Source organism: Tachyglossus aculeatus, unplaced genomic scaffold (assembly GCF_015852505.1).
Source record: "Tachyglossus aculeatus isolate mTacAcu1 unplaced genomic scaffold, mTacAcu1.pri scaffold_144_arrow_ctg1, whole genome shotgun sequence".
Lineage (NCBI taxonomy): Eukaryota > Metazoa > Chordata > Mammalia > Monotremata > Tachyglossidae > Tachyglossus > Tachyglossus aculeatus.
Window position 1 is genome coordinate 732,483 of NW_024044868.1, and position 27,964 is coordinate 760,446.

Genomic DNA, 27,964 nt, shown 5'->3' on the forward strand with positions numbered 1-27,964 from the left:
CAGCAGACACGTGGCGGAGCCGGGATGGGCTCTTCACTTAAAACCTGTTGTCTAGTGGAAAGAGCACAGGCTTGGTGTCGAGGGAATCGGGCTCTAATCCTGGCTCTGCCACTGGCCTGCCAGGAGACCTTGGGTAAGTCACTGATCCTCGCTCCATCACGTTTCCTCACCTGCAAAATGGAGCTACGACATCCGTTCTCCCCCTTTCTTAACTGGGCATCTTGGGTGCTTCAGGGACTGCATCAGCTGTGACTTTTTTAATGATACTTTTTAGTGCTTTCTATGTGCCAAAGACCTTACTAAGTGCTGGGCTAGTTACAAGATAATCGGGTCCTACATGGGGCTCACAGTCTAGCTAGGAGGGAGCCCAAGTATTGAATTTGCATTTCACTCAGTCAGTCAGTCGCATTTATTGAACACTTACTGCGTGCAGTGTGCCGTATTAAGTACCACACAAAAATAAATGGACATACTCCCTTCCCGCAATGAGCAGACATTGATATAAATAAATAAATTACACAGATGAGGGAACTGAGGCACGGAAAAGCGAAGTGACCTGCACGCAGGTAAATGTCCCCAAGAACATCGCCTTCCTTAAGGACTGAGAACTACTATACGGGGGATTTTTCTTCCGCATGAGTTCTCCGGGGACCGACCACGGCCGAGGTTTGGCCGAAAGCCTTTCCACACCCGTTCCGTCTGTGGACTTTCGCTCCGTTGTGAACCTTCTGGTGGTTAATGAGGGTTGACCCTTGACCAAAAGCCTTCCCGCATTCGGCACATATGTAAGGTTTCTCTCCGGTGTGAATTCTCCAGTGGTTCACCAGGTCCGAGCCCTGACTAAAGCCTTTTCCGCAGTCGTCGCATGTGTAGGGTTTCTCCCCAGTGTGGATTCTCTGTTGTTTAATGAGGGTCGAAGAGTCCCCGAAAGCCTTCCCGCAGCCGTCGCACCTGTAAGGCCTCTCCCCAGTGTGAATCTTCTGATGCGTCGCCAGGACGGAGTGGTCACTGAAGGCCTTCCTACAGCGGCCGCAGCGATAGAGTCTCTCTCCCCCGTGGATCCTCTGGTGCCTCGTCCGGGCCGAGTTCTGACTGAAGACCTTTCTGCACTCGTTACATCCGTAGGGCTTCTCTCCGGTGTGAATCCTCTGATGGTTGATGAGCATCGAGCGATCGCCGAAGGCTTTCCCACATCGGTCACACCCGTAGGGCCTGGCCCCGGTGTGAATCCTCTGGTGGTTGATGAGGATGGAGCGTTGCCTGAAGGCCTTCCCGCACTCGCTGCACCCATACGGCTTCTCTCCTGTGTGGATCCGCTGGTGCTTGATGAGGGTCGAGGAATCCCGGAAGGGCCTGCTGCAGTGGCCGCAGCGTTTGTGGATCCTCCGGTGTTTCGTCAGGAAGACCTTCCCGCACTCGCTGCATCGGTAGGGTTTCTCCCCGGTGTGAATCCGCCGGTGGGTCATAAGCACCGAGTGGTCGCTGAAGGCCTTCTCGCTCTGGTGACACCTGTAGGGTTTTTCTCTGGTGTGGATTCTCTGGTGTGTAACAAGGATGGAGTGTCGACTGAACGCTTTTCCACATTCCTTACAGCTGTGAGACCCCAGGGAGGAATTCTTATGGGGCTCTCCGGGGACCCCCAAACCGGCACACCCCCCCCGGGAACTTTTCTCCTTCTCCCATCTTCCCGGCTCCGTCCCTCCACGGAAGGCCCAGGGGTGGTCTGGGAGAGCTTCCCGGAGACCATCCCGTGGGAAAAAACGGCTTCCCTGTTCCCCTCCGGTTTCTGGAAAACGGCTTCCCTGTCCCCCTCCGGCTTCCGGGCAATGGGCTCGCTGGTTTCGGTTGGGGTTTTACAATCTGGAATGGACAGAAATGGAAAAGTCAGCCATCTCTCGGGTTGCTTATTCGGGTTACGGGAGTGAAAGTGGTAACTTGTCTACCAACGGATAGATTTGCGGTGGGGTGGGGGTGGTGTCGACCAGTCGATCGATCGATTGAGCGCTTGATATTTCTTCAGTCATATTTATTGAGGTTAGTCCAGTGCTCTGCACACAGTAAGCCCTCAAAAAAATGACTGAATGAATGAATTGAGCGATTGAGTGCTTGATATTCCTTCAGTCGTATTTATTGAGCTTAGCCCAGTGCTCTGCACACAGTAATCACTCAACAAACACGACTGAATGAACGAATTGAGCGATTGAGCGCTTGATATTCCTTCAGTCGTATTTATTGAGCTTAGTCCAGTGCTCTGCACACAGTAAGCGCTCAAAAAATATGATTGAATGAACGAATTGTGCGATTGAGCGCTTGATATTCCTTCAGTCATATTTATTGAGCTTAGTCCAGTGCTCTGCACACAGTAAGCGCTCAATAAATACGACTGAATGAGTGAATTGAGCGATTGAACGCATGATATTTCTTCAGTCGTATTTATTGAGCTTAGTCCAGTGCTCTGCACACAGTAAGCGCTCAATAAATACTAAGCGCTTGGGAAGTACAAGTCAGCAAAATCTACCCCACAACGGGCTCCCAGTCTAGAAGGGGGAGACGGAAAACAAAACCAAACACATGGACAGGTGTCAAGTCGTTAGAGCAAACAGTATTAAAGCGGATGCACATCATTAACCAAATAAATAGAATATGTACAAGTAGAGTGATAAATCTGTACAAACATCTATACAGGTGCTGTGGCAAGGGGAAGGAGGTAGGGAGGGGGGCATGGAGGGTGGAGAGGAGAAAAGTGGTTCAGTCTGGGAAGGCCTCTTGGAGGAGGTGAGCTCCCAAGCGCTCAGTACAGTGCTCTGCCAATAGTAAGCACCCAATTCATTCATTCATTCAATCGTATTTATTGAGCGCTTACTGTGTGCAGAGCACAGGACTCCCGAAGGGATGCATGAGAGGCCAGGCTACTTCTCCAGTGTGGCTCAGTGGGAAGAGCCTGGGCTTTGGAGTCAGAGGTCATGGGTTTGAACCCGGCTCCACCACTTGTCAGCTGGGTGACTGTGGGCAAGTCACTTCACTTCTCTGGGCCTCAGTTCCCTCATCTGTCAAATGGGGATGAAGACTCTGAGCCCCCCGTGGGACAACCTGATCACCTTGTAACCTCCCTAGCGCTTAGAACAGTGCTTTGCACATAGGAAGCACTTAATAAATGCCATTATTATTATTATTATTATTATTATTATTATTATTATTATTATTATTATTATGCATGAGAGTCCAGGCTGCTTCTCCAGCGTGGCTCAGTGGGAAAAGCCCGGGCTTTGGAGTCAGAGGTCATGGGTTCGAACCCGGCTCTGCCACTTGTCAGCTGGGTGACTTTGGGCAAGTCACTTCACTTCTTTGGGTCTCAGTTCCCTCATCTGTCAAATGGGGATGAAGACTGTGAGCCCCCCGTGGGACACCCTGATCACCTTGTAACCTCCCCAGTGCTTAGAACAGTGCTTTGCACATAGGAAGCGCTTCATAAATGCCATTATTATTATTATTATTATTACTGTTATCCATCGAAAGAAAACCCCCCGGCTGCTCGCCAGCTGAGGGCAAAGTACTCACCGAGGGAGAGGAGGTTCTGGTAGTTCTCCAGAGTCACGTCCCAGTAGAGGTGGCGCTCGGCGGGCCCCAGTTTCGTCCACTCCTCGGGGCTGAAGGTCACGGCCACGTCCTCGAACGTCAGCGACCCCTGAAAGGTCACAGCATCTCCTCGCTCGGTTTCTGCCCCTTTCCCCCTTGCCCCCCTCGGGGAGTTGGGGAGATGGAGGGGCTACAACCAGCACTTAGCACAGCGCCTGGCATAGAGTGAAGCGCTTAACAATATTGCGAGTATTATTATTATCAGCAGGGTTGGAGGAGCCCACTGTTGGGCAGGGACAGCCTCTATATGTTGCCAACTTGGACTGCACAAGCGCTTAGTACAGTGGTCTGCACACAGTAAGTGCTTAATAAATACGATTGAATGAATGAATGAATGAAAGGAGAAAAAACATTCATAAATATGATTGAATGAATGAATGAAAGGAGAAAAACATTCATTCATTCATTCAATCGTATTTATTGAGCGCTTACTGTGTGCGGAGCACTGTACTTAGCACTTGGGAAGTCTAAATTGGCAACATCTAGAGACGGTCCCTACCCAACAGCGGGCTCACAGTCTAGAAGGGGGAGACAGAGAACTAAACAAAACATATTAACAAAATAAAATAAATAGAATAAATATGTACAAATAAAAGAAATAAATAGAGTAATAAATAACATAAATAAAACAAAGGAGCCCGTCAGCATTGGTATTTATCATTCATTCATTCATTCAATCGTATTTATTGAGCGCTTACTGTGTGGGGCACACTGTACTAAGCACTTGCATTTATCGAGCACTCACTATGAGAAGCAGCATGGCTCAGTGGAAAAGAGCCCGGGCTTTGGAGGCAGAGGTCATGGGTTCAAATCCCGGCTCTGCCAATTGTCAGCTGGGTGACTTTGGGCAGGTCACTTCACTTCTCAGTGCTTAGAACAGTGCTTTGCACTTAGTAAATACTATTATTATTATTATTCTCTGGGCCTCAGTTCCCTCATCTGTCAAATGGGGATGAAGACTGTGAGCCCCATGTGGGACAACCTGATCACCTCGTAACCTCCCCAACGCTTAGAACAGTGCTTTGCACATAGTAAGTGCTTAATAAACGCCACCATTATTATTATTATTCTCTAGGCATCATCTGTAAAATGGGGATTAAGACTGTGAGCCCCCAGTGGGACATACTGATCACCTTGTAACCTCCCCAGTGCTTAATAAATGCCGTCATTATCATTATTATTCTCTGGGCCTCAGTTCCCTCATCTGTCAAATGGGGATGGAGACTGAGCCCCATGTGGGACAATCTGATCACCTTGTAACCTCCCCAGCGCTTAGAACAGTGCTTTGCACATAGTAAGCGCTTAATAAATGCCATCATTATTATTATTATTCTCTGGGCGTCATCTGTAAAATGGGCATTAAGACTGTTAGACCCCCGGGGGACAACCTGATCACCCTGTAACCTCCCCAGCGCTTAGAACAGTGCTTTGCACATAGTAAGAGCTTAATAAATGCCATCATCATTATTATTATTATGTGCGGAGCACTGTCCTGGGTACTTGGGAGAGCACGATGCAATAGTTGGTTGACATGCTCCCTGCCCACAACCAGCTTACAATCTAGAGGCCTGGCACATAGTGAGCGCTTAACAAATACTACTATTACTATTCTTAATAATAATAATAAGAATAATAATGATAATAATAGGAATGGTATTTGTTAAGCGCTTACTATGTGCCAAGCACTGTTCTAAGCGCTGGGGGAGATACTAGGTCATCAGGTTGTCCCCCCGGGGGCTCCCAGTCTTCATCCCCATTTGACAGAGGAGGGAACTGAGGCACAGGGAAGTGAAGCGGCTTGCCCAAAGTCACCCAGCTGAGAAGTGATATTAGAGGGGGAGACAGGCATCTGTCAATGGGTGAATGGTATTTATTGAGCGCTTACTTTGCACAGAGCACTGGACTAAGGGTTTGGGAGAATACAGCGCAACAGAGATGGTGGGCACATTCATTCATTCAGTCATTCAATCGTATTTATTGAGCACTTACTGTGTGCAGAGCACTGTACTGAGCGCTTGGGAAGTACAAGTCGGCAACACGTAGAGACGGTCCCTACCCAACAGTGGGCTCACAGTCTAGAAGGGGGAGACAGACAACAAAACAAAACATATTAACAATATAAAATAAATAGAATAAATATGTAGAAATAAAATAAATACATAGAGTAATAAATATGTACAAACATATATACAAGTGCTGTGGGGAGAGGCAGGCAGACATTAATCAAGCTATCGGTGGTATTTATTGAGCGCTTCTTGTAGTAAATGTAGCTTTGTATTGTTGTACTGTCCCCTCCCAAGCGCTTAGCCCAGTGCTCTGCACACAGTATGCGCTCAATAAATGCGTCGGAATGAATGAATGAATGAATGAATGTAGAGCACTGTACTAAGCTCTTGGGAGAACACATTACAACAGAGTTGTAGACACGTTCCCTGCCCACAACAAGCTCACGGTCTAGAGGACGAGAAGTTGAGACTGCCACCCTGATTGTTTTGCGTCTATCCCAGCGTTTAGCACAGTGTCTACCCCGCACAGACATGGGGGGAGTATCCAGCCGGGAGCGTACGTCCAGTCCAGTCTGGGCCCGGCTCCGGAACTCAGGTCACCCTTGGGAAGCTGCGAGGGGGAGCTCGCTGCGGGCAAGGAGGGTGTCTGCTTATTGTCCCACTGTCCTCTCCCGAGCGCTTAGTACAGTGCTCCGCACATAGCAAGCGCTCAATGAATACGACTGAATGGAGAAGCGGCGTGGCTCAGTGGACAGAGCCCGGGTTTCGGAGTCGGAGGTCATGGGTTCGAATCCCGGCTCCACCATATGTCTGCTGTGTGACCTTGTGCAAGTCACTTCACTTCTCTGTGCCTCAGTTACCTCATCTGTAAAATGGGGATTGACTGTGAGCCCCACTTGGGACAACCTGATCACGCTGTATCACCTCCAGCGCTTAGAACAGTGCTTTGCACATAGGAAGTGCTTAACAAATGCCATCATTATTATTATTATTAGGTCATGGGTTCTAATCCCGGCTCTGCCAATTAATAATGATAATAATGGCATTTATTAAGCGCTTACTATGTGCAAAGCACTGTTCTAAGCGCTGGGGGGATACAAGGTGACCAGGTTGTCCCACTGGGGGCTCACAGTCAACCCCCATTTTACAGATGAGGGAACTGAGGCCCAGAGAAGTTAAGTGACTTGCCCAAGGTTACACAGCTGACAATTGGCGGAGCCGGGATTTGAACCCAAGACCGCTGACTCCGAAGCCCGGGCTCTTTCCACTGAGCCACGGTGTCAGCTGTGTGACTTCGGGCAAGTCACTTGACTTCTTTGGGCCTCAGTTCCCTCATCTGTCAAAGGGGGATTAAGACTGAGCCCCACGTGTGACAACCTGTATCCCCTAGTGCTTAGAACAGTGCTTTGCACATAGTAAGCGCTTAACAAATACCATCATTATTATTATTATTCTCTGGGCCTCAGTTCCCTCATCTGTCAAATGGGGATGAAGACTGTGAACCCCACGTGGGACAACCTAATCATCTTGTCTCCTCCCCAGCGCTTAGAACGGTGTTTTGTACATAGTGAGCACTTACTGGGTGCTGAGCACTTACTGGGTGTTGAACACTGTATTAAGCTCTTGGGAGAGGACAATAGAACAACAGAATAGTCATTCATGCATTGTTAAGCTTAACAAATAAGGTAATAATTATTCTTATCATTATTATTATTAGACTGTGAATTCAATGTGAGAACTCATGACCTTCCATCCGCTCCAGCGCTTAGTACAGTGCTTGGCGCATAGTAAATGCTGAACCAATAACATAATAATAATAATTGTCATTGCTAGACTGTGATAATAATAATTATCATTGTTATTATTAGACTGTGATCTCCATGTGAGAACTCATGACCTGCCATCACCTCCAACGCTTAGTACAGTGCTTGGCACATAGTAAACGCTTAACAAATAAGGTAATAATTCTTCTTATCATTATTATTATTAGACTGTGAATTCCATGTGAAAACACACGACCTGCCATCCCCTCCAGCGCTTAGTACAGTACTCAGCACGTAGTAAACTCTTAACCAATATCGTAATAATAATAATAATAATTGTTCTTATTAGACTGTGATCTCCATGTGAAAACTCATGAGCTGCCATCCCCTCCGGCGCTTAGTACAGTGCTTGGCACGTAGTAAACTCTTAACCAATAACATAATAATAATAATTATTATTATTAGACTGCGATCTCCATGTGAGAACTCATGACCTGCCATCCCCTCCAGTGCTTAGTACAGTGCTTGGCACATAGTAAATACTTAACAAATAAGGTAATAATTATTGTTATAATTATTATTATTGGACTGTGAATTCCATGTGAGAACTCATGACCTTCCATCCCCTCCAGCGCTTAGTACAGTGCTTGGCACATAGTAAACGCTTAACAATTAAGGTAATAATTCTTCTTCTTATTATTATTATTAGACATGTGAGAACTCATGACCTTCCATCCCCTCCAGAGCTTAATACAGTGCTTGGCATATAGTAAACGCTTAACAAATAAGGTAATAATTATTCTTATCATTATTATTATTATTAGAATGTGAATTCCATGTGAAAACTCATGACCTTCCATCCCCTCCAGTGCTTAGAACAGTGCTTGGCACATAGTAAACGCTTAACACATAAGGTAATAATTATTCTTATCATTATTATTATTGGACTGTGAATTCCATGGGAGAACTCATGACCTGCCATCCCCTCCAGCGCTTAGTACAGTGCTTGGCACGTAGCAAACGCTTAACAAATAAGGTAATAATTATTCTTATCATTATTATTATTGGACTATGAATTCCATGTGAGAACTCATGACCTTCCATCCCCTCCAGTACTTAGTAGAGTGCTTGGCACTTAGTAACCTCTTAACCAACATCATAATAATAATTATTATTAATGTTATTAGACTGCAATCTCCATGTGAGAACTCATGACCTGCCATCCCCTCCAGCGCTTAGTACAGTGCTTGGCACGTAGTAAACCCCTAACCAATAACATAATAATAATCATTATTATTGTTAGTAGATTATAAGATCAATGTGAGAACTCATGACCTGCCATTCCCCTCCGGAGCTTAGTACAGGGCTTGGCACGTAGTAAACACTTAACCAATAACATAATAATTATTATTATTATTGTTATTAGACTGTGAGCTCCATGTAAGAACTCATGACCTGCCATCCCCTCCGGCGCTTAGTACAGTGCTTGGCACGTAGTAAACGCTTAACCAATAAGGTAATAATAATTATTCTTATCATTACAGTTATTCGGCTGTGAGCCCCATGGAAGAGAGCAGATCTCCCCCGGCGCTCACTACAGTGCTGGGCACATAGTAAGCGCCGAATGAGCAGGCCGCGTTCGCTGGCGGTGTGTATTGAGCGCTTACCGTGGGCAAGGCACTGTGTACTGAGCGGCTGGGGAAGTCCAAGCCAAGGGCCTGCTGAAGGACAGGCTGCGCGCTCCGTTCCGCTCCTCGCTCCGGGTTTGGGGCTCCGGGCTCCGGACTCCAGGCTCCGGGCCTCTCCCTAGTCCCCCAACCCAGACTCCGGAAACGCCCGCCAACACCGCCCCGAGACGCACTTCCAGTGCAGTTCTAAGACGCCGGAGGCTTCGTCGTCTCGGTGGTCGGGACACCCTCCGACCCCGCCCCTCTCTTTGCCCAGCCCCTTTTCACCATTCATTCATTCGTTCGTTCATGCATTCATTTGCTCGTTCGTTCGTTCATGCATTCATTCATTCGTTCGTTCATTCGTTCATTCATTCATTCACTCGTAAATGCATGCATGCATCCATTCATTCGTTCGTTCGTTCGTTCGTTAGTGCATGCACTCATTAATTCATTTGCTCGTAAATGCCTGCATGCATTCATTCGTTCGCTCGTTCATTCATTCATTCGTTCGTTCGTTAATTCATTCATTCGTTCATGCATTCATTCAATCATTCGTGCATTCATTCATTCATTGGCTCGTAAATGCATGCATTCATTCGTTCGGTCGTTCAGGTATTCATTCATTCATTTGTTTGTTCATTCGTTCATTCATTCGTTCGTTCATTCGCTCATTCATTCATTCATTCATTCATTCGTTCGTGCATTCATTCATTCGTTCGTTCGTTCGTTCGTTCATTCATTCATTCCTTCATTCGTTCGTTCATTCGTTCATGCATTCATTCGTTCGTTCATTTATTCGTTCATGCATTCATTCCTTCATTCGTTCATGCATTCATTCATTCATTCATTCGTTCGTTCATTCATTCATTCCTTCATTCGTTCGTTCATTCGTTCATGCATCCATTCCTTCCTTCTCTATTTATTTATTTTACTTGTACATATCTATTCTGTTTATTTTATTTTGTTAATATGTTTGGTTTTGTTCTCTTTCTCCCCCTTCTAGACTGTTAGCCCACTGTTGGGTAGGGACTGTCTCTATATGTTGCCAACTTGTACTTCCCAAGCGCTTAGTACAGTGCTTTGCACACAGTAAGCGCTCAATAAATATGATTGATTGATTGATTCATTCGTTCATTCATTCGTTCATGCATTCATTCCTTCCTTCATTTGTTCGTTCATTCATTCATTCGTTCCTTCATTCATTCATTCAAGAAGCAGCGTTGCCCAGTGGAAAGAGGCCGGCCTTGGGAATCAGAAGGTCATGGGTTCTAATCCCACCACCGCCAATGGGACAACCTGATAACCTTGTAACCCCCCAGCGCTGAGAACAGTGCTTCACACATAGTAAGCGCTTAACTTAATACCACCATTATTATTACCATCAGCTGTGTGACTTCGGGCTAGTCACTTCCCTGGGCCTCGGTTTCCTCACCAGTAAAATGGGGATGAAGACTGGGAGCCCCCCGTGGGACAACCTGATCACCTTGTAACCTCCCCAGCGCTTAGAACAGTGCTTTCCACATAGTAAGTGCTTAATAAATGCCATTATCATCATCATCTTTCAATCAATCGTATTGATTGAGCTCTTACTGTGTGCAGAGCACTGGATTACGCACTTGGAAAGTACAATTCAGCCACAGATAGAGACAATCCCTACCCAGCAGCGGGCTCACAGTCTAGAAGGAGGAGACAGACAACAAAACAAGTAGACAGGCATCAATAGCATCAGAATAGATAATAATAATTGCGGGATTTGTTAAGCGCTTACTATGTGCCGAGCATTGTTCTAAGTGCTGGGGTAGACACAAGGTAATCAGGTTGTTCCTTGGTCTGCTCTTTAATTGAACCTCTGGGCTTCTGGGCATCAAGCTCAGATCGACAGCCCCAAACCCGCATCTCCATCCTCCTCGAATCTGGGCCACAGAAGGACCGATTCCATTGTTTTGTACAGTGGGACTAAGACTGGAAGGAAGTCGGTCTTCATTCCCGTGGATTTCCATTACCCCTCAACTGAATCTCTTTCAGTTTCCATGTCCCCGACCCCCATTTCTACAGATAAGGTCGCTGAGCCAACGGGAGAGGAAGAGATCTGTTGTGAATTACGGATCCCGGTGCCCAATGAGGTCACGGGGGAATAACGGGAGCATTCAGGAAAGCCGGTTCGACGATTCTCCCGTGCTTCCCCGTGGGCCGTGCCGTGAGGTAAGTTCTTTCTGTTCTGCTCTTCTTCTTGGGCCTCGAGTGAGGAGGCAAAAAGACCCTTTCTGCCCGCTCGTCCTGAGGTGCCAGCGAGAGCCTTTCAGTCCAAAGATGAAGGATTAAACGGACGTCGCACTAGAAAACGTACCGTGATCCAATCCCGTCCACCACCTGTCCTTGTCGCTACTCTTTCTCTGACAGTGGCAACAGTCTACTTAGAGGGAGCATATTCATTTATTCATTGAATCGTATTTATTGGGGACATACCGCGAGCAAAGCACTGTACTAAGCGCTGGGGAGAGTACAATATAACAATAAGCAGACACATTCCCTGCCCACAATGAGCTTACAGTCTAGAGGGTGATAATACATTTCTTGCCCCCATCTCAATGAATCATTCAGTCAATGGTATTTATTGATTGATTTACCTCCTTCCCCTCCAAACAGCATCTGCATATGTATATATTCATTCATTCATTCAATCGTATTTACTGAGCGCTTGCTGTGTACAGAGCACTGTACTAAGCGCTTGGGAAGTACAAATTGGCAACAGAGATGGTCCCTACCCAACAATGGGCTCACAGTCTAGAAGATAATAATGTTGTTATTTATTAATATATGTATATATATTTGTACGTATTTATTACTCTATTTATTTTATTTGTACATATTTATTCTATTTATTTTATTTTGTTAATATGTTTTGTTTTGTTCTCTGTCTCCCCCTTCTAGACTGTGAGCCCGCCGTTGGGTAGGGACCTTTTCTATATGTTGCCAACTTGGACTTCCCAAGCGCTTAGTCCAGTGCTCTGCACACAGTAAGCGCTCAATAAATACGATTGAATGAATGAATGAATGAATTTATTGAACGCTTATTGGGGGCAGAGCACTGTGCTATGAGCTTGGGAGAGTACAGTAGAGCAGAGGAGGTAGACGCATTCCCTGCTCACATGAGCTTACAGTCTAGAGGGGGAGATGGACATTGGTATGAGTAAATGAATTACGGATATGGACAAAAGGGTCGTGGGGTTGAGAGAGGGGTGAATAAACGATGCAAATCCAAGTTCATTCATTCAATCGTATTTATTGAGCGCTTACTGTGTTCAGAGCACTGTACTAAGCGCTTGGGAAGTCCAAGTTGGCAAGATATAGAGATGGTCCCTACCCAACAGTGGGCTCACAGTTTAGAAGTTCAGGGGTGACGTCGAGAGGGAGGGAGAAGAGGAAAGGAGGGCTTAGTCGGGGAATAATCCTTCAATAAGGCTTTGAAGGTGGGGTGGGTGGTCGCCTGTCAGACTTGAAGAAGGAGGGTGTTCCACGCCAGCGGCGGGAAGTGGGCGAGAGGACAGAGAAGCGATAGACCAGACAGAGATCTCAATCAATCAATCAATCAATCAATCAATCAATCATATTTATGGATTGCTTACTGTGTACAGAGCACTGTACTAAGCTCTTGGGAAGTACAAGTTGGAAACAAAGAATAATTCATCCATGCCTCTATCATCCCATCATTCATTCATTCCTTCAATCTTATTTATTCATTCATTCATTCAATCGTATTTATTGAGCGCTTACTGTGTGCAGAGCACTGTACTAAGCGCTTGGGAAGTACAAGTTAGCAACGTATAGAGATGGTCCCTACCCAACAGCGGGCTCACAGTGTAGAAGGGGGAGACAGACAACAAAACAAAACATATTAACAAAATAAAATAAATAGAATAAATATGTACAAATGAAATAAATAGAGTAATAAATACGTACAAACATATATACATATATAAAGCTGGTGTGGGGAGGGGAATTTAATGAGCGCTTACTGTGTGCACAGCACTGTACTAAGCGCTTGGGAAGTACAAGTCGGCAACATAGAGAGGCGGTCCCTACCCAGCAACGGGCTCACAGTCTAAAAGGGGGAGACAGACAACAAAACAAAACAAGTAGACAGGTGTCACTTGGCACTCGTTTATAGTGCATTTCTTCTTCATGAGAAGCAGCGTGGCTCAGTGGAAAGAGCCCGGGCTTGGGAGTCAGAGGTCACGGGTTCAAATCCTGGCACCGCCAACTGTCAGCTGTGTGACTTTGGGCAAGCCACTTAACTTCTCTGGGTTCAGTTACCTCATCTGTAAAATGGGGATTAAAACTGTAATCCCCCCGTGGGACAATCTGATTGCCTTTTAACCTCCCCAGTTCTTAGAACAGTGCTTTGCACATAGTAAGCACTTAACAAATACCATCATTATTATTACTATTCATTACTAATTTTTACATGAGTTTTATGTATGCGTTGATTCCTATTCCTAACGTGCAAATTCAGGTTCTGTCTGTCTCATTCACTGTCTTACGAACTCTCAAGGATAGGAGTCACTTCTGTTGCTGCCAGATTCCTCTGGTTGCAAAAAATACGTAATAATAATAATAATAATAATAATAATAATAATAATAATAATAATAATGATATTTAAGTGCTTACTATGTGCATAATAATAACAATAATAATGGCATTTATTAAGCGCTTACTATGTGCAAAGCACTTTTCTAAGTGCTGGGGGGATACAAGGTGAACAAGTTGTCCCACGAGGGGCTCACAGTCTTCATCCTCACTTTGCAAATGAGGGAACTGAGGCTCAGAGTAATTAAGTGGCGTGCCCAAGATCACACAGCAGACATGTGGTGGAGCCGAGATTAGAACCCATGACCTCTGGCTCCCAAGCCCGGGCTCTTCCCACTGAGCCACGCTGTTTCTGTACTAAGTGATTGGGAGAGTACAATACAACAATAAACAGACACATTCCCTGCCCAGATGAGTATACAGTGTATTGGGGGAGGCAGACATTAGTATAAATAAATACAAATAAATAAATTACAGATATGTACATGAATGCTGTGGGGGTATTACTAGTAGTAGTATTAATAGTAGTAGCGGTAATGATAGTAATAATAATAATGGCATTTATTAAGCACTTACTATGTGCAAAGCACTGTTCTAAGCACTGGGGAGGTTACAAAGTGATCAGGTTGTCCAACGCGGTGCTCACAGTCTTAATCCTCATTTTACAGATGAGGTAACTGAGACCCAGAGAAGTGAAGTGACTTGCCTAAAGTCACACAGCTGACGATTGGCAGACCGGGGATTTGAACCCATGACCTCTGACTCCAAAGCCTGTGCTCTTTCCACTGAGCCACGTTGCTTCATAACCCATTTCCTCTTGGGAAACCCAGCAACAATTTGTCCAAGTCTCACTGGACATTACCCCAGCGTTTAGAACAGTGCTTGACACATAGTAAGTGCTTAACAAATGCCATTATTATTATCATTATTGCTAATTGTTATTATTATTGTATTTGTTAAGCGCTTACTATGAGTCAAGAACAGTTTTAAACGCTGGGGTAGATACAAGTTAATCAGGTTAGACCCAATCCCTGACCCTCATGGGGGCTCACAGTCTTAATCCCCATTTTACAGATTAAAATCTAGAAAAGTCTAGGAAGCAGCATGGCTTAGCGGAAAGAGCCCGGGCTTGGGAGTCCGAGGTCTTTGGTTCTCATCCCTGCTCCGCCACTTATCAGCTGTGCGACTTTGGGCAAGTCATTTCGCTTCTCTGGGCCTCAGTTTCCTCTTCTGGAAAATGGGGATGAAGTCTGTAAGCCCCACGTGAGACACCCTGATTAACTTGTATCTATCCCGGCGCTTAGAACAGAGCTCGGCACATAGTAAGCGCTTAATACAAACCATCATTATTATTATTATTACAGATGAGGCAACTGAGGCATAAAGGAAGTGAAGGGACTTGCCCATGGTCACCCAGAAGACAGGTGGCAGAGCAGGATTAGAATCCAGGTCCTCTAACTCCTTCCACTGACTGTTTCATGCTCAAATATTATTGATTGACTGACCTACGTCTCTGGCTCTTTCCACAGTCACTCAAGGAAGACTCTGGGCACAGTTTGGGGAAAACCATGTCCCAGTAGAGGAACAAATGGATTTGTACAGCCTAGATCTTGTTAAGATACACAAATCATCCGAGTCTTAGACTCCCTCTGGAAATGACTAGACGATACTAGACTGCAAGCTTACCGTAGGCAGGGAATGTGCCTATTTTATTGTTACAGTGTACTCTCACAAGCGCTTAGTACAGGGCTCTGCACGCAGTAAGCGCTCCATAAATAAGTTCTCTGGCTCTTTCCACAGTCACTCAAGGAAGACTCTGGGTACAGTTTGGGGAAAACCATGTCCCAGTAGAGAAAACATGGATTTGTACAGCCTTGATCTTGCTAAGATACCCAAATCATCCAGGTCTTAGACTCCCTCTGGCCATGAGTAGACGATACTAGACTGCAAGCTCACCGTGGGCAGGGAATGTGCCTATTTTATTGTTACAGTGTACTCTCACAAGCGCTTAGTACAGGGCTCTGCACGTAGTAAGCGCTCCGTAAGTAAGTTGATTGTTTGGGCCACTAATCAACTGATTTGGCAGCGATCGCGTATGTATTTTGCAAGCCGCTGACGAGACCGTTTAACGGTGCCGATCCGTCCCGTTTTCCTTCCAGGACAATCGCACGGCGCTGAGGGAATTCCTGTTCCTGGGATTCTCGGAGGTCCGGGAGCTGCAGCTGGTCCAGGCCGCGTTGTTCCTCCTGGTCTACCTGACGGCCCTGATGGGGAATCTCCTCATCGTCGCCGTCACCGTCCTCGACCGGAGCCTCCACACCCCCATGTACTTCTTCCTCGGGAAACTGTCCATCCTCGACATCGGCCTCATCTCCGTCACCGTCCCCAAATCCATCTACAACTCCCTGACGGACCAACGGTCCATCTATTTTTGGGGCTGTGTGGCTCAAGTCTTTTTGGTGGTCCTGTTTTCTGGGTCCGAGCTGTTACTCCTAACGGCGATGTCCTACGACAGCTATGCGGCCATCTGCCTCCCCCTGCGCCTACGGGCTCATCATGGACCGAAGGGCCTGTGGGATGATGGCGGCCGCCTCCTGGCTCGTCGCGGGGCTCTTTGGGGCGATACACACAGCAGGGACGTTCTCTTTGGGCTTCTACGGACTCCTCGAGGTCCAGCAGTTCTTCTGTGATGTCCACTCCCTCTGGAAGATCTCTTGTTCTGGGTCGCCCGTCGTCATCGATACCAGTGTCGCCTTTGGCGGCATCTTTTCTTACAGCTTTCATCTCCATCGCGGTCTCGTACACACGGATCTTCCGGGCCGTGCTGAGGATGCCGGCCGCCGAGGGCCGGGCCAAAGCTTTCTCTACCTGCTTGCCCCATCTCGTCGTCGTGATTTTATTCGTAGCCAACGGAACCTTCACCTACCTCAAGCCCGTGTCTGACTCCCCCTCGGCCCTGGACCTGCTGGTGTCCATGTCCTACACCGTGGTTCCCCCCCTTCTAAACCCCCTCATCTACAGCCTGAGGAACCGGGACGTGACGGACGCCCTGGGGAGGGTTTTCGGGGGTGTCCATTTCTCCAGAATAAAGCCCCCCTCCATCTGCCCTGCCAGGGGCCCCCTGAGACGTTTCTTAGCCCCCTCCCCCTGTGCTGATCTCCCCCGCATCTCTTCTCTCCCTCCTCACCCTTCACCAACGTTCCAGCTTCCTCACCCTTCCCTGACCACAGTGGCCATTCTTTTTGTTATGGTATTGTTAAGCACCTACTAACCGCTACCAATGATAATAATGGCATCTGTTAAGCGCTTACAACGTGCCGAGCACTGTTCTAAGCGCTGAGGAGGTTACAAGGTGATCAGGCTGTCCCACGGGGGGCTTAGACCAGTGCTTTGCACATAGTGAGCGCTTAATAAATGCCATTATTGTTATTAGTATTATCCCCATTTTACAGATGAGGTAACTGAGGTGCAGAGAAGTTAAGAGACTAGGTGCCAGGCGCTTTTCTAAATTCTAGGGAAGATGTGAGCTAATCAGGTCAGACACAGTCCGTGACCCACAAGAGCTCACCTCCTTAATCCCCATTTTCCTGTATATACGTATATATGTTTGTAGAAAGTTATTACTCTATATTTTTGTGCTTGTACATATTTATTCTATTTATTTTATTTTGTTAATATGTTTTGTTTCGTTGTCTGTCTCCCCATTCTAGAATGTGAGCCCGCTGTTGGGTAGGGACCGTTTAATATGTTGCCATCTTGTACTTCCCAAGCGCTTAGTCCAGTGCTCTGCACACAATAAGCCCTCAATAAATACGATTGAATGAATGAATGAGGCCCAGAGAAGTGAAGTGACTTGCCCAAGGTCACCCAGCTGACAATTGGAAGAGCTAGGATTTGAATCCATGACCTCGGACTCCAAAGCCCAGGCTCTTTCCACTGAGCCACGCTGCTTCTCAATAATAATGGCATTTATTAAGTGCTTACTATGCTCCAAGCACTGTTCTGAGAGCTGAGGTAGATACAAGGTGATCAGGTTGTACCCCGTGGGTCTCACAGTCTTATTCCCCATTTTACCGATGAGGTCACTGAGGCCCAGAGAAGTGAAGTGACTTACCCAAAGTCACACAGCTGATAAACGGCGGAGCCGGGATTAGAACCCACGAACTCCGACTCCCAAGCCTGGGCTCTTTCCACTCAGCCACGCTGCTTCTCTGCTTGTAGACCAGAAGCTTGTGTGGGCAGGGAATGTGTCTGTTATATTGTTATACGGTAATAATAATAATAATGTTGGTATTTGTTAAGCACTTACTATGTGCCCAGCACTGTTTCAAGCGCTCGGGAGGTTAAAAGGTGATCAGGTTGTCCCACGGGGGACTCACACAATTTTAATCCCTATTTTAGTCATTCATTCCGTCGTATTTATTGAGTGCTTACTGCGTGCAGAGCACTGTACTAAGCGCTTGAGAAGTACAAGTTGGCAACATATAGAGATGGTCCCTACCCAACAGCGGGCTCACAGTCTACTTTACAGATGGGGCAACTAAGGCCCAGAGAAGTGAAGTGACGTGCCCCAAGTCACACAACTGAAAGTTGGCCGAGTCGGGATTTGAACCCATGACCTCTGACTCCAAAGCCCGGGCTCTTTCCACTGAGCCACGCTGCTTCTCCCAAGGGCTTAGTACAGTATTTTGCACATAGTATGCGCTGAGAAGCAGTGTGGCTCAGTGGAAAGAGCCCAGGCTTTGGAGTCAGAGGTCATGGGTTCAAATTCTGGCTCCGCACATTGTCAGCTGTGTGACTTTGGGCAAGTCACTAAACTTCTCTGGGCCTTAGTTCCCTCATCTGTAAAATGGGGATTAAGACTGTGAGCCCCCCGTGGGACAACCTGATCACCTTGTAACCTCCCCAGCGCTTAGAACAGTGCTTTGCACAGAGTAAGCGCTTAATAAATGCCATCATCATTACTATCATTATTTCTGTACACATTTATAATTCTATTTGTTTATATCAATAGAAGCAGCGTGGCTCAGTGGCAAGAGTCCGGGCTCTGGAGTCAGAGATCATGGGTTCAAATCCCGGCTCCGCCAATTGTCAGCTGGGTGACTTTGGGCAAGTCACTTCACTTCTCTGGGCCTCGGTTCCCTCATCTGGAAAATGGGGATGACGACTATGAGCCCCTCGTGGGACAACCTGATCACCATGGAACCTCCCAGGCGCTTAGAACAATGCTTTGCACATAGTAAGCACTTAATAAATCCCCTTATTTTTATTATTATCCATGTACACATTTATAATTCTATTTGTTTATATCAATAGAAGCAGCGTGGCTCAGTGGCAAGAGTCCGGGCTCTGGAGTCAGAGATCATGGGTTCAAATCCCGGCTCCGCCAATTGTCAGCTGGGTGACTTTGGGCAAGTCACTTCACTTCTCTGGGCCTCGGTTCCCTCATCTGGAAAATGGGGATGAAGACTATGAGCCCCACGTGGGACAACCTGTTCACCTTGTAACCTCCCTGGCGCTTAGAACACTGCCTTGCACATAGTAAGTGCTTACTAAATGCCATAATCATTATTATTATCTATGTACTCATTTATAATTCTATTTATTTAATCAATAGAAGCAGCTACTGATAAACGCTATTATTATTATTATTATTTTTATCATCACTAATTCTATTTATTTCTATTGATGCCTGTTTACTTGTTCTGAAGTCTGTCTCCCCCCTTCTAGACTGTGAGCCCGCTGTGGGCAGAGATTGTCTCTATCTGTTGCTGAATTGTACTTTCCAAGCGCTTAGTACACTGCTCTGCACGCAGTAAGCGCTCAACAAATACGATCGAATGAACACCAGCTCTACTGTGCTCTGCTTACTAAGGCTTTCTGCATAATAATAATGGCATTTGTTAAGTGCTTATTAGGTGCCAAGCACCTTTCTAAATACAGTGAATTTGCTCAGTGAATACCTGAGATTGATTGATTTAGTGGATAGGGATTGCCAAGCACTTAACACAAACCTCTGCACACAATAAGTACTCAATAAATACGATTAAGGACGTGGATGATTGGACCCACCCCTGTGGACAGCCCTGACCAGGAGTATTTCTACAGTTACACCCTGTTTCAGTTTTACAATGAGAGGATGCTTTATGGATTTAGTCTTCTAGACTGTGAGCCCACTGTTGGGTAGGGACCGTCTCTGTATGTTGCCAACTTGTACTTCCCAAGCGCTTAGTACAATGTAAGTACAGTAAGCTCTCAATAAATACGATTGATTGATTGATTTAGCCCCAGGGGTCCTGGAGGGGTGTAGTCCTTGAGGGATGGGAGGGGAAAGGAAGCAGGGAAACAAGGAATAATTTTGAAAGCCAGGGAGTGGGGTGAGAGGGTTGAAAGAGGGAGAAAACTTGAAGTTGAGAGGATGAGGAAGGTCAGAAGAGATTTATTTATTTTACTTGTACATATCTATTCTATTTTATCTTGTTAATATGTTTTGTTTTGTTCTCTGTCTCCCCATTCTAGACTGTGAGCCCACTGTTGGGTAGGGACCGTCTCTATATGTTGCCAACCTGGACTTCCCAAGCGCTTAGTACACTGCTCTGCACACAGTAAGTGCTCAATAAATACGATTGATTGATTGATGGGAAGGGGCAGGGTTAAATGCCAGTGATTGATAAATTGATTGGCTACCTCCCCAGGTGGGGTCACAAGGGAAGAATGACAGGTCAATAATAATAATAATAATGATGGCATTTGTTAAGCGCTTACTATGTGAAAATAATAATAATAAAAAATGTATTTGTTAAGCGCTTACTATGTGCAAAGCACTGTTCTAAGCGCTGGGGAGGTTACAAGATGATCAGGTTGTCCCACGGGGGGCTAACAGTTTTGTTTTGTTGTCTGTCCCCCCACTCTAGACTGTGAGCCCACTGTTGGGTAGGGACCGTCTCTATATGTTGCCAACTTGGACTTCCGAAGTGCTTAGTTCAGTGCTCTGCACACAGTAAGCCTCAATAAATACGATTGATTGATTGACTGATTGATGGGAAGGGGCAGGGTTAAATGCCAGTGATTGATAAAATTGATTGGCTACCTCCCTACGTGGGGTCACAAGAGAAAAGTGACAGGTCAATAATAATAATAATGATGATGGCATTTATTAAGCACTTACTATGTGCAAGCAATAATAATAATAAAGGTATTTGTTAAGCGCTTACTATGTGAAAAACACTGTTCTAAGTCCTGGGGAGGTTACAAGGTGATCAGGTTGTCCCACGGGGGGCTCATAGTCTTCATCCCCATTTTACAGATGAGGGAACTGAGGCCCAGAGAGGTGAAGTGACTTGCCCAAAGTCACACAGCTAACAATTGGAGGAGCCGGGATTTGAATCCATGACCTCTGACTCCAAAGCCTGGGCTCTTTTCCACTGAGCCATGCTGCTTCTCTGTTTGTTCTCTGTCAATCAAAGGTGTTTGATAATAATAATAATAATAATGATGGTATTTGTTAAGCGCTTACTATGTGCCGAGCACTGTTCTAAGCACTGGGATAGATACAGGGTAATAAGGTTGTCCTACGTGGGGCTCACAGTCTTAATTCCAATTTTCCAGATGAGGGAATTGATGCCCAGAGAATAATAATAATAATAATAATAATAATAATAATAATAATAATGCATTTTGTTAAGCGCTTACTATGTGCAAAGCACTGTTCTAAGCAGAGGGGGGGATACAAGATGATCAGGCTGTCCCACGTGGGGCTCACAGTCCATCCCCATTTTCCAGATGAGGTAACTGAGGCTCAGAGAAGTGAGGTGACTTGCCCAAAGTCACACAGCTGATAAGTGGCGATAACCCAGTGCTTTGTAGGGGGTAAAATAAGTTAACCGGTGTAAATTCATTTATTCATTCATTCAATCGTATTTATTGAGCGCTTACTTTGTGCAGAGCACTGTACTTAGTGCTTGGGAAGTACAAGTTGACACAGATAGGAAAAATGATTCAGAGACCTGAGTTCAGACAGAGCAGTAGAGGTGGGAAAGTTGACTGCTCGCCCACCCGCTCACCTCACGAGAGGTACGAGGAATAACAGCCCCGATTCCTGCCAATTCTTCCCTTTCCTTTGGTTCCCCATCCGAGCTACACAAAGGATTCCCACGCGCCGGGAAAATTTGGCAACTTGTTGTGAGGAGATGTTAGCAGGAGACACGGCCCACCCAGGATGGGGTCATCTCAGACAGGGCCTAGCCGATTTTATTTGGTTAATATGTTTTGTTTTGTTGCCTGTCACCCCCTTCTATCAATCAATCAATCAATCGCATTTATTGAGCACTTACTATGTGCAGAGCACTGTAGTAAGCGCTTGGGAAGTACAAATTGGCATCATATAGAGACAGTCCCTACCCAACAGTGGGCTCACAGTCTAAAAGGGGGAGACAGAGAACAGAACCAAACATACCAACAAAATAAAATAAGTAGGATAGAAATGTACAAGTAAAATAAATAAATGAATAAATAAATAGAGTAATAAATATGTACAACCGTATATACATATATACAGGTGCTGTGGGGAAGGGAAGGAGGTAAGACGGGGGGATGGAGAGGGGGACGAGGGGGAGAGGAAAGAAGGGGCTCAGTCTGGGAAGGCCTCCTGGAGGAGGTGAGCTCTCAGCAGGGCCTTGAAGGGAGGAAGAGAGCTAGCTTGACGGATGGGCAGAGGGAGGGCATTCCAGGCCCGGGGGATGACGTGGGCCGGGGGTCGATGGCGGGACAGGCGAGAGCGAGGTACAGTGAGGAGATTAGTGGTGGAGGAGCGGAGGGTGCGGGCTGGGCAGTAGAAGGAGAGAAGGGAGGTGAGGTAGGAGGGGGCGAGGGTGATGGAGAGCCTTGAAGCCCAGGGTGAGGAGTTTCTGCCTGATGCGCAGATTGATCGGTAGCCATTGGAGGTTTTTGAGGAGGGGAGTAATATGTCCAGAGCGTTTCTGGACAAAGATAATCCGGGCAGCAGCATGAAGTATGGATTGAAGTGGAGAGAGATACGAGGATGGGAGATCAGAGAGAAGGCTGATGCAGTAGTCCAGACGGGATAAGATGAGAGCTTGAATGAGCAGGGTAGCGGTTTGGATGGATAGGAAAGGGCGGATCTTGGCAATGTTGCGGAGCTGAGACCGGCAGGTTTTGGTGACGGCTTGGATGTGAGGGGTGAATGAGAGAGCGGAGTCGAGGATGACACCAAGGTTGCGGGCTTGTGAGACGGGAAGGATGGTAGTGCCGTCAACAGAGATGGGAAAGTCAGGGAGAGGACAAGGTTTGGGAGGGAAGACAAGGAGCTCAGTCTTCGACATGTTGAGCTTTAGGTGGCGGGAGGACATCCAGATGGAGATGTCCTGAAGGCAGGAGGAGATGCGAGCCTGGAGGGAGGGGGAGAGAGCAGGGGCAGAGATGTAGATCTGGGTGTCATCAGCGTAGAGATGATAGTTGAAGCCGTGGGAGCGAATGAGGTCACCAAGGGAGTGAGTGTAGATTGAGAACAGAAGGGGACCAAGCACTGAACCTTGGGGAACCCCCACAGTAAGAGGATGGGAGGGGGAGGAAGAGCCTGCAAAAGAGACTGAGAAAGAACGACCAGAGAGATAAGAGGAGAACCAGGAGAGGACGGAGTCTGTGAAGCCAAGGTCAGATAACGTGTTGAGGATAAGGGGGTGATCCACAGTGTCAAAGGCAGCTGAGAGGTCGAGGAGGATTAGGACAGAGTATGAGCCGTTGGATTTGGCAAGCAGGAGGTCATTGGTGACCTTTGAGAGCGCAGTTTCCGTGGAATGAAGGGGACGGAAGCCAGACTGGAGGGGGTCGAGGAGAGAGTTGTTGTTGAGGAATTCTAGGCAGCGCGTGTAGACAACTCGTTCAAGGAGTTTGGAAAGGAATGGTAGGAGGGATATGAGACGATAACTAGAAGGTGAGGTGGGGTCAAGAGAGGGGTTTTTTAGGATGGGAGAGACATGGGCATGTTTGAAGGCAGAGGGGAAGGAACCAGTGGAGAGTGAGCGGTTGAAGATGGAAGTTAAGGAGGGGAGAAGGGATGGAGCGAGAGATTTCATAAGATGAGAGGGAATGGGGTCAGAAGCACAGGTGGCCGGAGTAGCACTTGAGAGGAGGGAGGAGAGTTCCTCTGAGGATACCGCTGGGAAGGATGGGAGAGTAGCAGAGAGTGTTGAGAGCCGGGGGGTTGGAGCAGGGGGGGAAGCCCTTCTAGACTGTGAGCCCGTTGTTGGGTAGGGACCGTATCTAGATGTTGCCAACTTGGACTTCCCAAGCGCTTAGTACAGTGCTCTGCACACAGTAAGCGCTCAATAAATACGATTGAATGAATCAGTGTCAGCCCTCCTCGATTTACAGGATCTTCGGCCTATTCCTCACATACCCTGTTGTTAAGCCCTGCATATAATGGAGTCGGTTATGCTAAGCCTTTAGGGAAAATATAGTCAATGCCACTTCTGCTGGAGTACGCGTGGCTATGGTGGACAACACTTCACACATAGTAAGCTCTTAATAAATGCCGTCATCATTATTATTATGTGCAGAGCACTGTCCTAAGCACTCGAGAGAGCACTAGAGAATAAGCACAAATGTTCCCTACCCAAAATGAGATTGCAATCTAGGGAGGAAGGGCAGGGAGCATATCCACTAATTATGTTGTGTTGTACTCTCCCAAGCCCTTAGTACAGTGTCTGACACATAGTAAGCCGTTATTAGAGTAAGCACTTATAACAGTATGGCTTAGTGGAAAGAACCGGGGCTTGGGAGTCAGTTCACTTCACTTCTCCGTGCCTCAGTTACCTCATCTGGAAAACGGCGATTAAAACCGGGAGCCCCCCGTGGGACAACCTGATCACCTTGTAACCTCCCCAGCGCTTAGAACAGTGCTTTGCACGTAGTAAGCGCTTAACAAATACCACTATTCTTATTATTATTCTCAGTAAGTGCTCGATAAATACCATTGATTGATTGATTGCCCGTAACAGGTTTACAGTCTAGACGGTGGGAAATGCAGTGTTCTGCACACAGTAAGTGCTCAATAAAAACCTTTGATTGATTTATATTTATATTTACATAAATGACATTCTCCCCTCTATTCATTCAATTCATTCATTCAATCGTATTTATTGAGCGCTTACTGTGTGCAGAGCACTGTACTAAGCACCCTCTAAACTGTAAGCTCATTGTGGGCAGGAAACAAGTCTACTTACTCTGTTGTATTGGACTCTCCTAAGCGATTACTACAGTGCTCTGCACACAGTAAGTGCTCACTATATTCCATTGATTGATTGATTGACTGATAATTGAATACACAATCCTGGGTAATGTGGGTGGAAATATAATAATAATAATAATAATAATAATAATAATGGCATTTATTAAGCGCTTACTATGTGCAAAGCACTGTTCTAAGCGCTGGGGTATATACAAGGTAATCAAGTTGTCCCACGTGGGGCTCACAGACTTAATCCCCATTTTCCAGATGAGGGAACTGAGGCCCAGAGAAGTTGAGTGACTTGCCCAAAGTCACACAGCTGACAAGTGGCAGAGCCGGGATTTGAATATCATTGATAGAATTGTTCCTGAGGCATAATCGATCCCCGCTCAAACTTTTCCGATTTCAGATGTTACTTCCTGGGTCACTCGTGGGGCATAAGTTGCCTACTTGTACTTCCCAAGCGCTTAGTACAGTGCTTTACACACAGTAAGCGCTCAATAAATATGACTGAATGAATGAGTGAATAAGACTGAGAAGCAGCGTGGCTCAGTGGAAAGAGGCCGGGCTTTGGAGCCAGAGGTCATAGGTTCAAATCCCGACTCTGCCAATTTTCAGCTGTGTGACTTTGGGCAAGTCACTTGACTTCTCTGTGCCTCAGTTCCCTCATCTGTAAAATGGACATTAAGATTGTGAGCCCCACATGGTACAACCTGATCACCTTGTATCCCCCCAGCGCTTAGAACAGCGCTTTGCACATAGTAAGCACTTAATAAATGCCATTATTATTATTATTATTAGAGGGGACATGGGACAACCTGATCACCTTGTATCCCCCCCAGCGCTTAGAACAGCGCTTTGCACATAGTAAGCGCCTAATAAATGCCATCATTCATTCATTCATTCATTCAATCATATTTATTGAGCACTTACTGGGTGCAGAGCACTGTACCAATAAATGAATGACAGCTATGGGAATAAGTGATGTGGGAGAGAGGGTGGAATGAATGAAGGCTGCAAATCCAACTTCAAGAATGACGCAGAAGGGAGTGGAAGAAGAAGGTTTAATCAGCGAAGGCCTCTTGGAGGGGAGGTGTCTTCGGAGTGGCTTGGAAGGTGGGGAGGATCATTGTCGGACACGAAGAGGGATGGCATTCCAGGCCGGAGGCAGGACCTGGGCGAGGGGACATGGAGAGGTCGCGGTCCAGTGAGTAATCGGGCATTAGAGGAGCAGAGCACGTTGGCAATGTTTTAATAGGAAAACAGGGGCAAGGTGATTTAGAAAGGATTTGCTTGTAACCACCCTAGCACTTAGTAAAGTGCCTGGCACACAGTAAGTGCTTAATAATAATAATAATGATGGCCTTTATTAAGCTCTTACTATGTGCAAAGCACTGGGAAGGTTACAAGGTGATCAGGTTGTCCCACGTCGGGCTCACGGTCTTCATCCCCATTTGACAGATGAGGTCACTGAGGCCCAGAGAAGTGAATGACTTGCCCAAAGTCACATAGCTGACAATTGGCAGAGCCGGGATTTGAACTCGTGAGCGGGCCCGTCTCTATATGTTGCCAACTTGTACTCCCCAAGCGCTTAGTCCAGTGCTCTGCACACAGTAAGCGCTCAATAAATGCGATTGAATGAATGAATGAATGACCTCCGACTCCAAAGCCCGGGCTCTTTTCGCTGAGCCCGCTGCTTCTGGGAAGCAGCAAATAACAAATACAATTATTATCGTTATCATCCCAAACTAAGCTCCCCTTTTCTTCAGCTCCCCCGCACTCCCCGTCACCCCAACTCACTCCCTTTCCTCTATCCGCTCCCAGCCCAACACCATTTGTGTGTATATGTACATATCTCCAATTCTATGTATTGATATCAATCAATCAATCAATCGTATTTATTGAGCGCTTACTGTGTGCAGAGCACTGTACTAAGCGTTTGGGAAGTACAAGTTGGCAACCTACAGAGACGGTCCCTACCCAACAGTGGTCTCACAGTCTAGAAGTGGGCTCACAGTCTAGTGCCTGTTTACTTGTTTGGATGTCTGTCTCCCCCTTCTATTCATTCACTCATTCATTCAATCGTATTTATTGAGCGCTTACTGTGTGCAGAGCACTGTACTAAGCGCTTGGGAAGTACAAGTTAGCAACATAACTTCTAGACTGTAAGCCCAGTGTGGGCAGGGATTGTCTCTCTTTAGTGCTGATTTGTACTTTCCAAGTGCTTAGTGCAGTGCTCTGCACACAGTAAGTGCTCAATAAATACGACTGAATCAAAGAATGAATGAATATCATTATTATTATTAATCCCAGCTCCACCACCTCTCTGTTCAGTGACTCGAAATCTATCATTAATTATCTTTTTTAAAGGTGTCTGTTTAACATTTACTATGTGCCAGGCACTGTATTAAACTCTGAGTTAGGGACAAGTTAATCAGGAGACACAGTTCCTTTCCCCTACGGGGCTCCCAGTCTTAATCCCCATCAAGCGCTTAATACAGTGCTCTGCACACAGTAAGCGCTCAATAAATATGATTGATTGCTTTTACAGACGAGGCAACCGAGGCACAGAGAGGAGAAGCGACTTGCCCAAGATCGCACAGCAGAAAAGTGGCAGATCAGCTCCTTTCGATGCCCAGACCCGGGCTCTACCCACTAGGCCGTGCTTCCTCTCTTTTCCCATCACTTTGTACTGTACTTGAAACCTAGTAAGCACTTTGGTAGCATTAAAACAATTGAGGCTATAGTCTTTCCCTCTAGTTCCTGCTTTCTCCATGGGCAATTGTGACCCAAAGCTGTTCTCTCTGGTGCTCTAATGGCCTCTGATTGTGGCCCACTTCCTGTAGCAATGATTTCTGGGTAATATTCCTCCTCTAGACCCCTTCCCCCTGGCTGCCCTGTCTTTGTGGGACCACCACTAGCCCCACAGCCGCCTCTCACCATCCTCTGACCACTCCACCCTTGGTGTCCGGGATCTGCCCATCGCCCTCCTCAGTCTTCTCTGTCTCTCCCGTCGTCCCCTCTGAGGCCCGTGGCTTCCGGTCCCCATGCAT

At 46.5% G+C, this 27,964-nt stretch overlaps 1 protein-coding gene across 1 annotated transcript; it reads right to left on the minus strand.

The window, feature by feature from the left end:
* Positions 1 to 587: 587 nt before the first annotated feature.
* LOC119923106 (zinc finger protein 2 homolog) lies at positions 588 to 27,964 on the minus strand. Its single transcript, XM_038742651.1, has 5 exons — positions 27,852 to 27,964; positions 16,211 to 16,487; positions 3,559 to 3,685; positions 1,706 to 1,860; positions 588 to 1,616 (listed from the first exon to the last, which is right to left on the minus strand). Exons 1-5 carry the CDS (start codon positions 27,962 to 27,964, stop codon positions 612 to 614), a joined length of 1,677 nt encoding a protein of 558 aa, XP_038598579.1. The 3' UTR covers positions 588 to 611.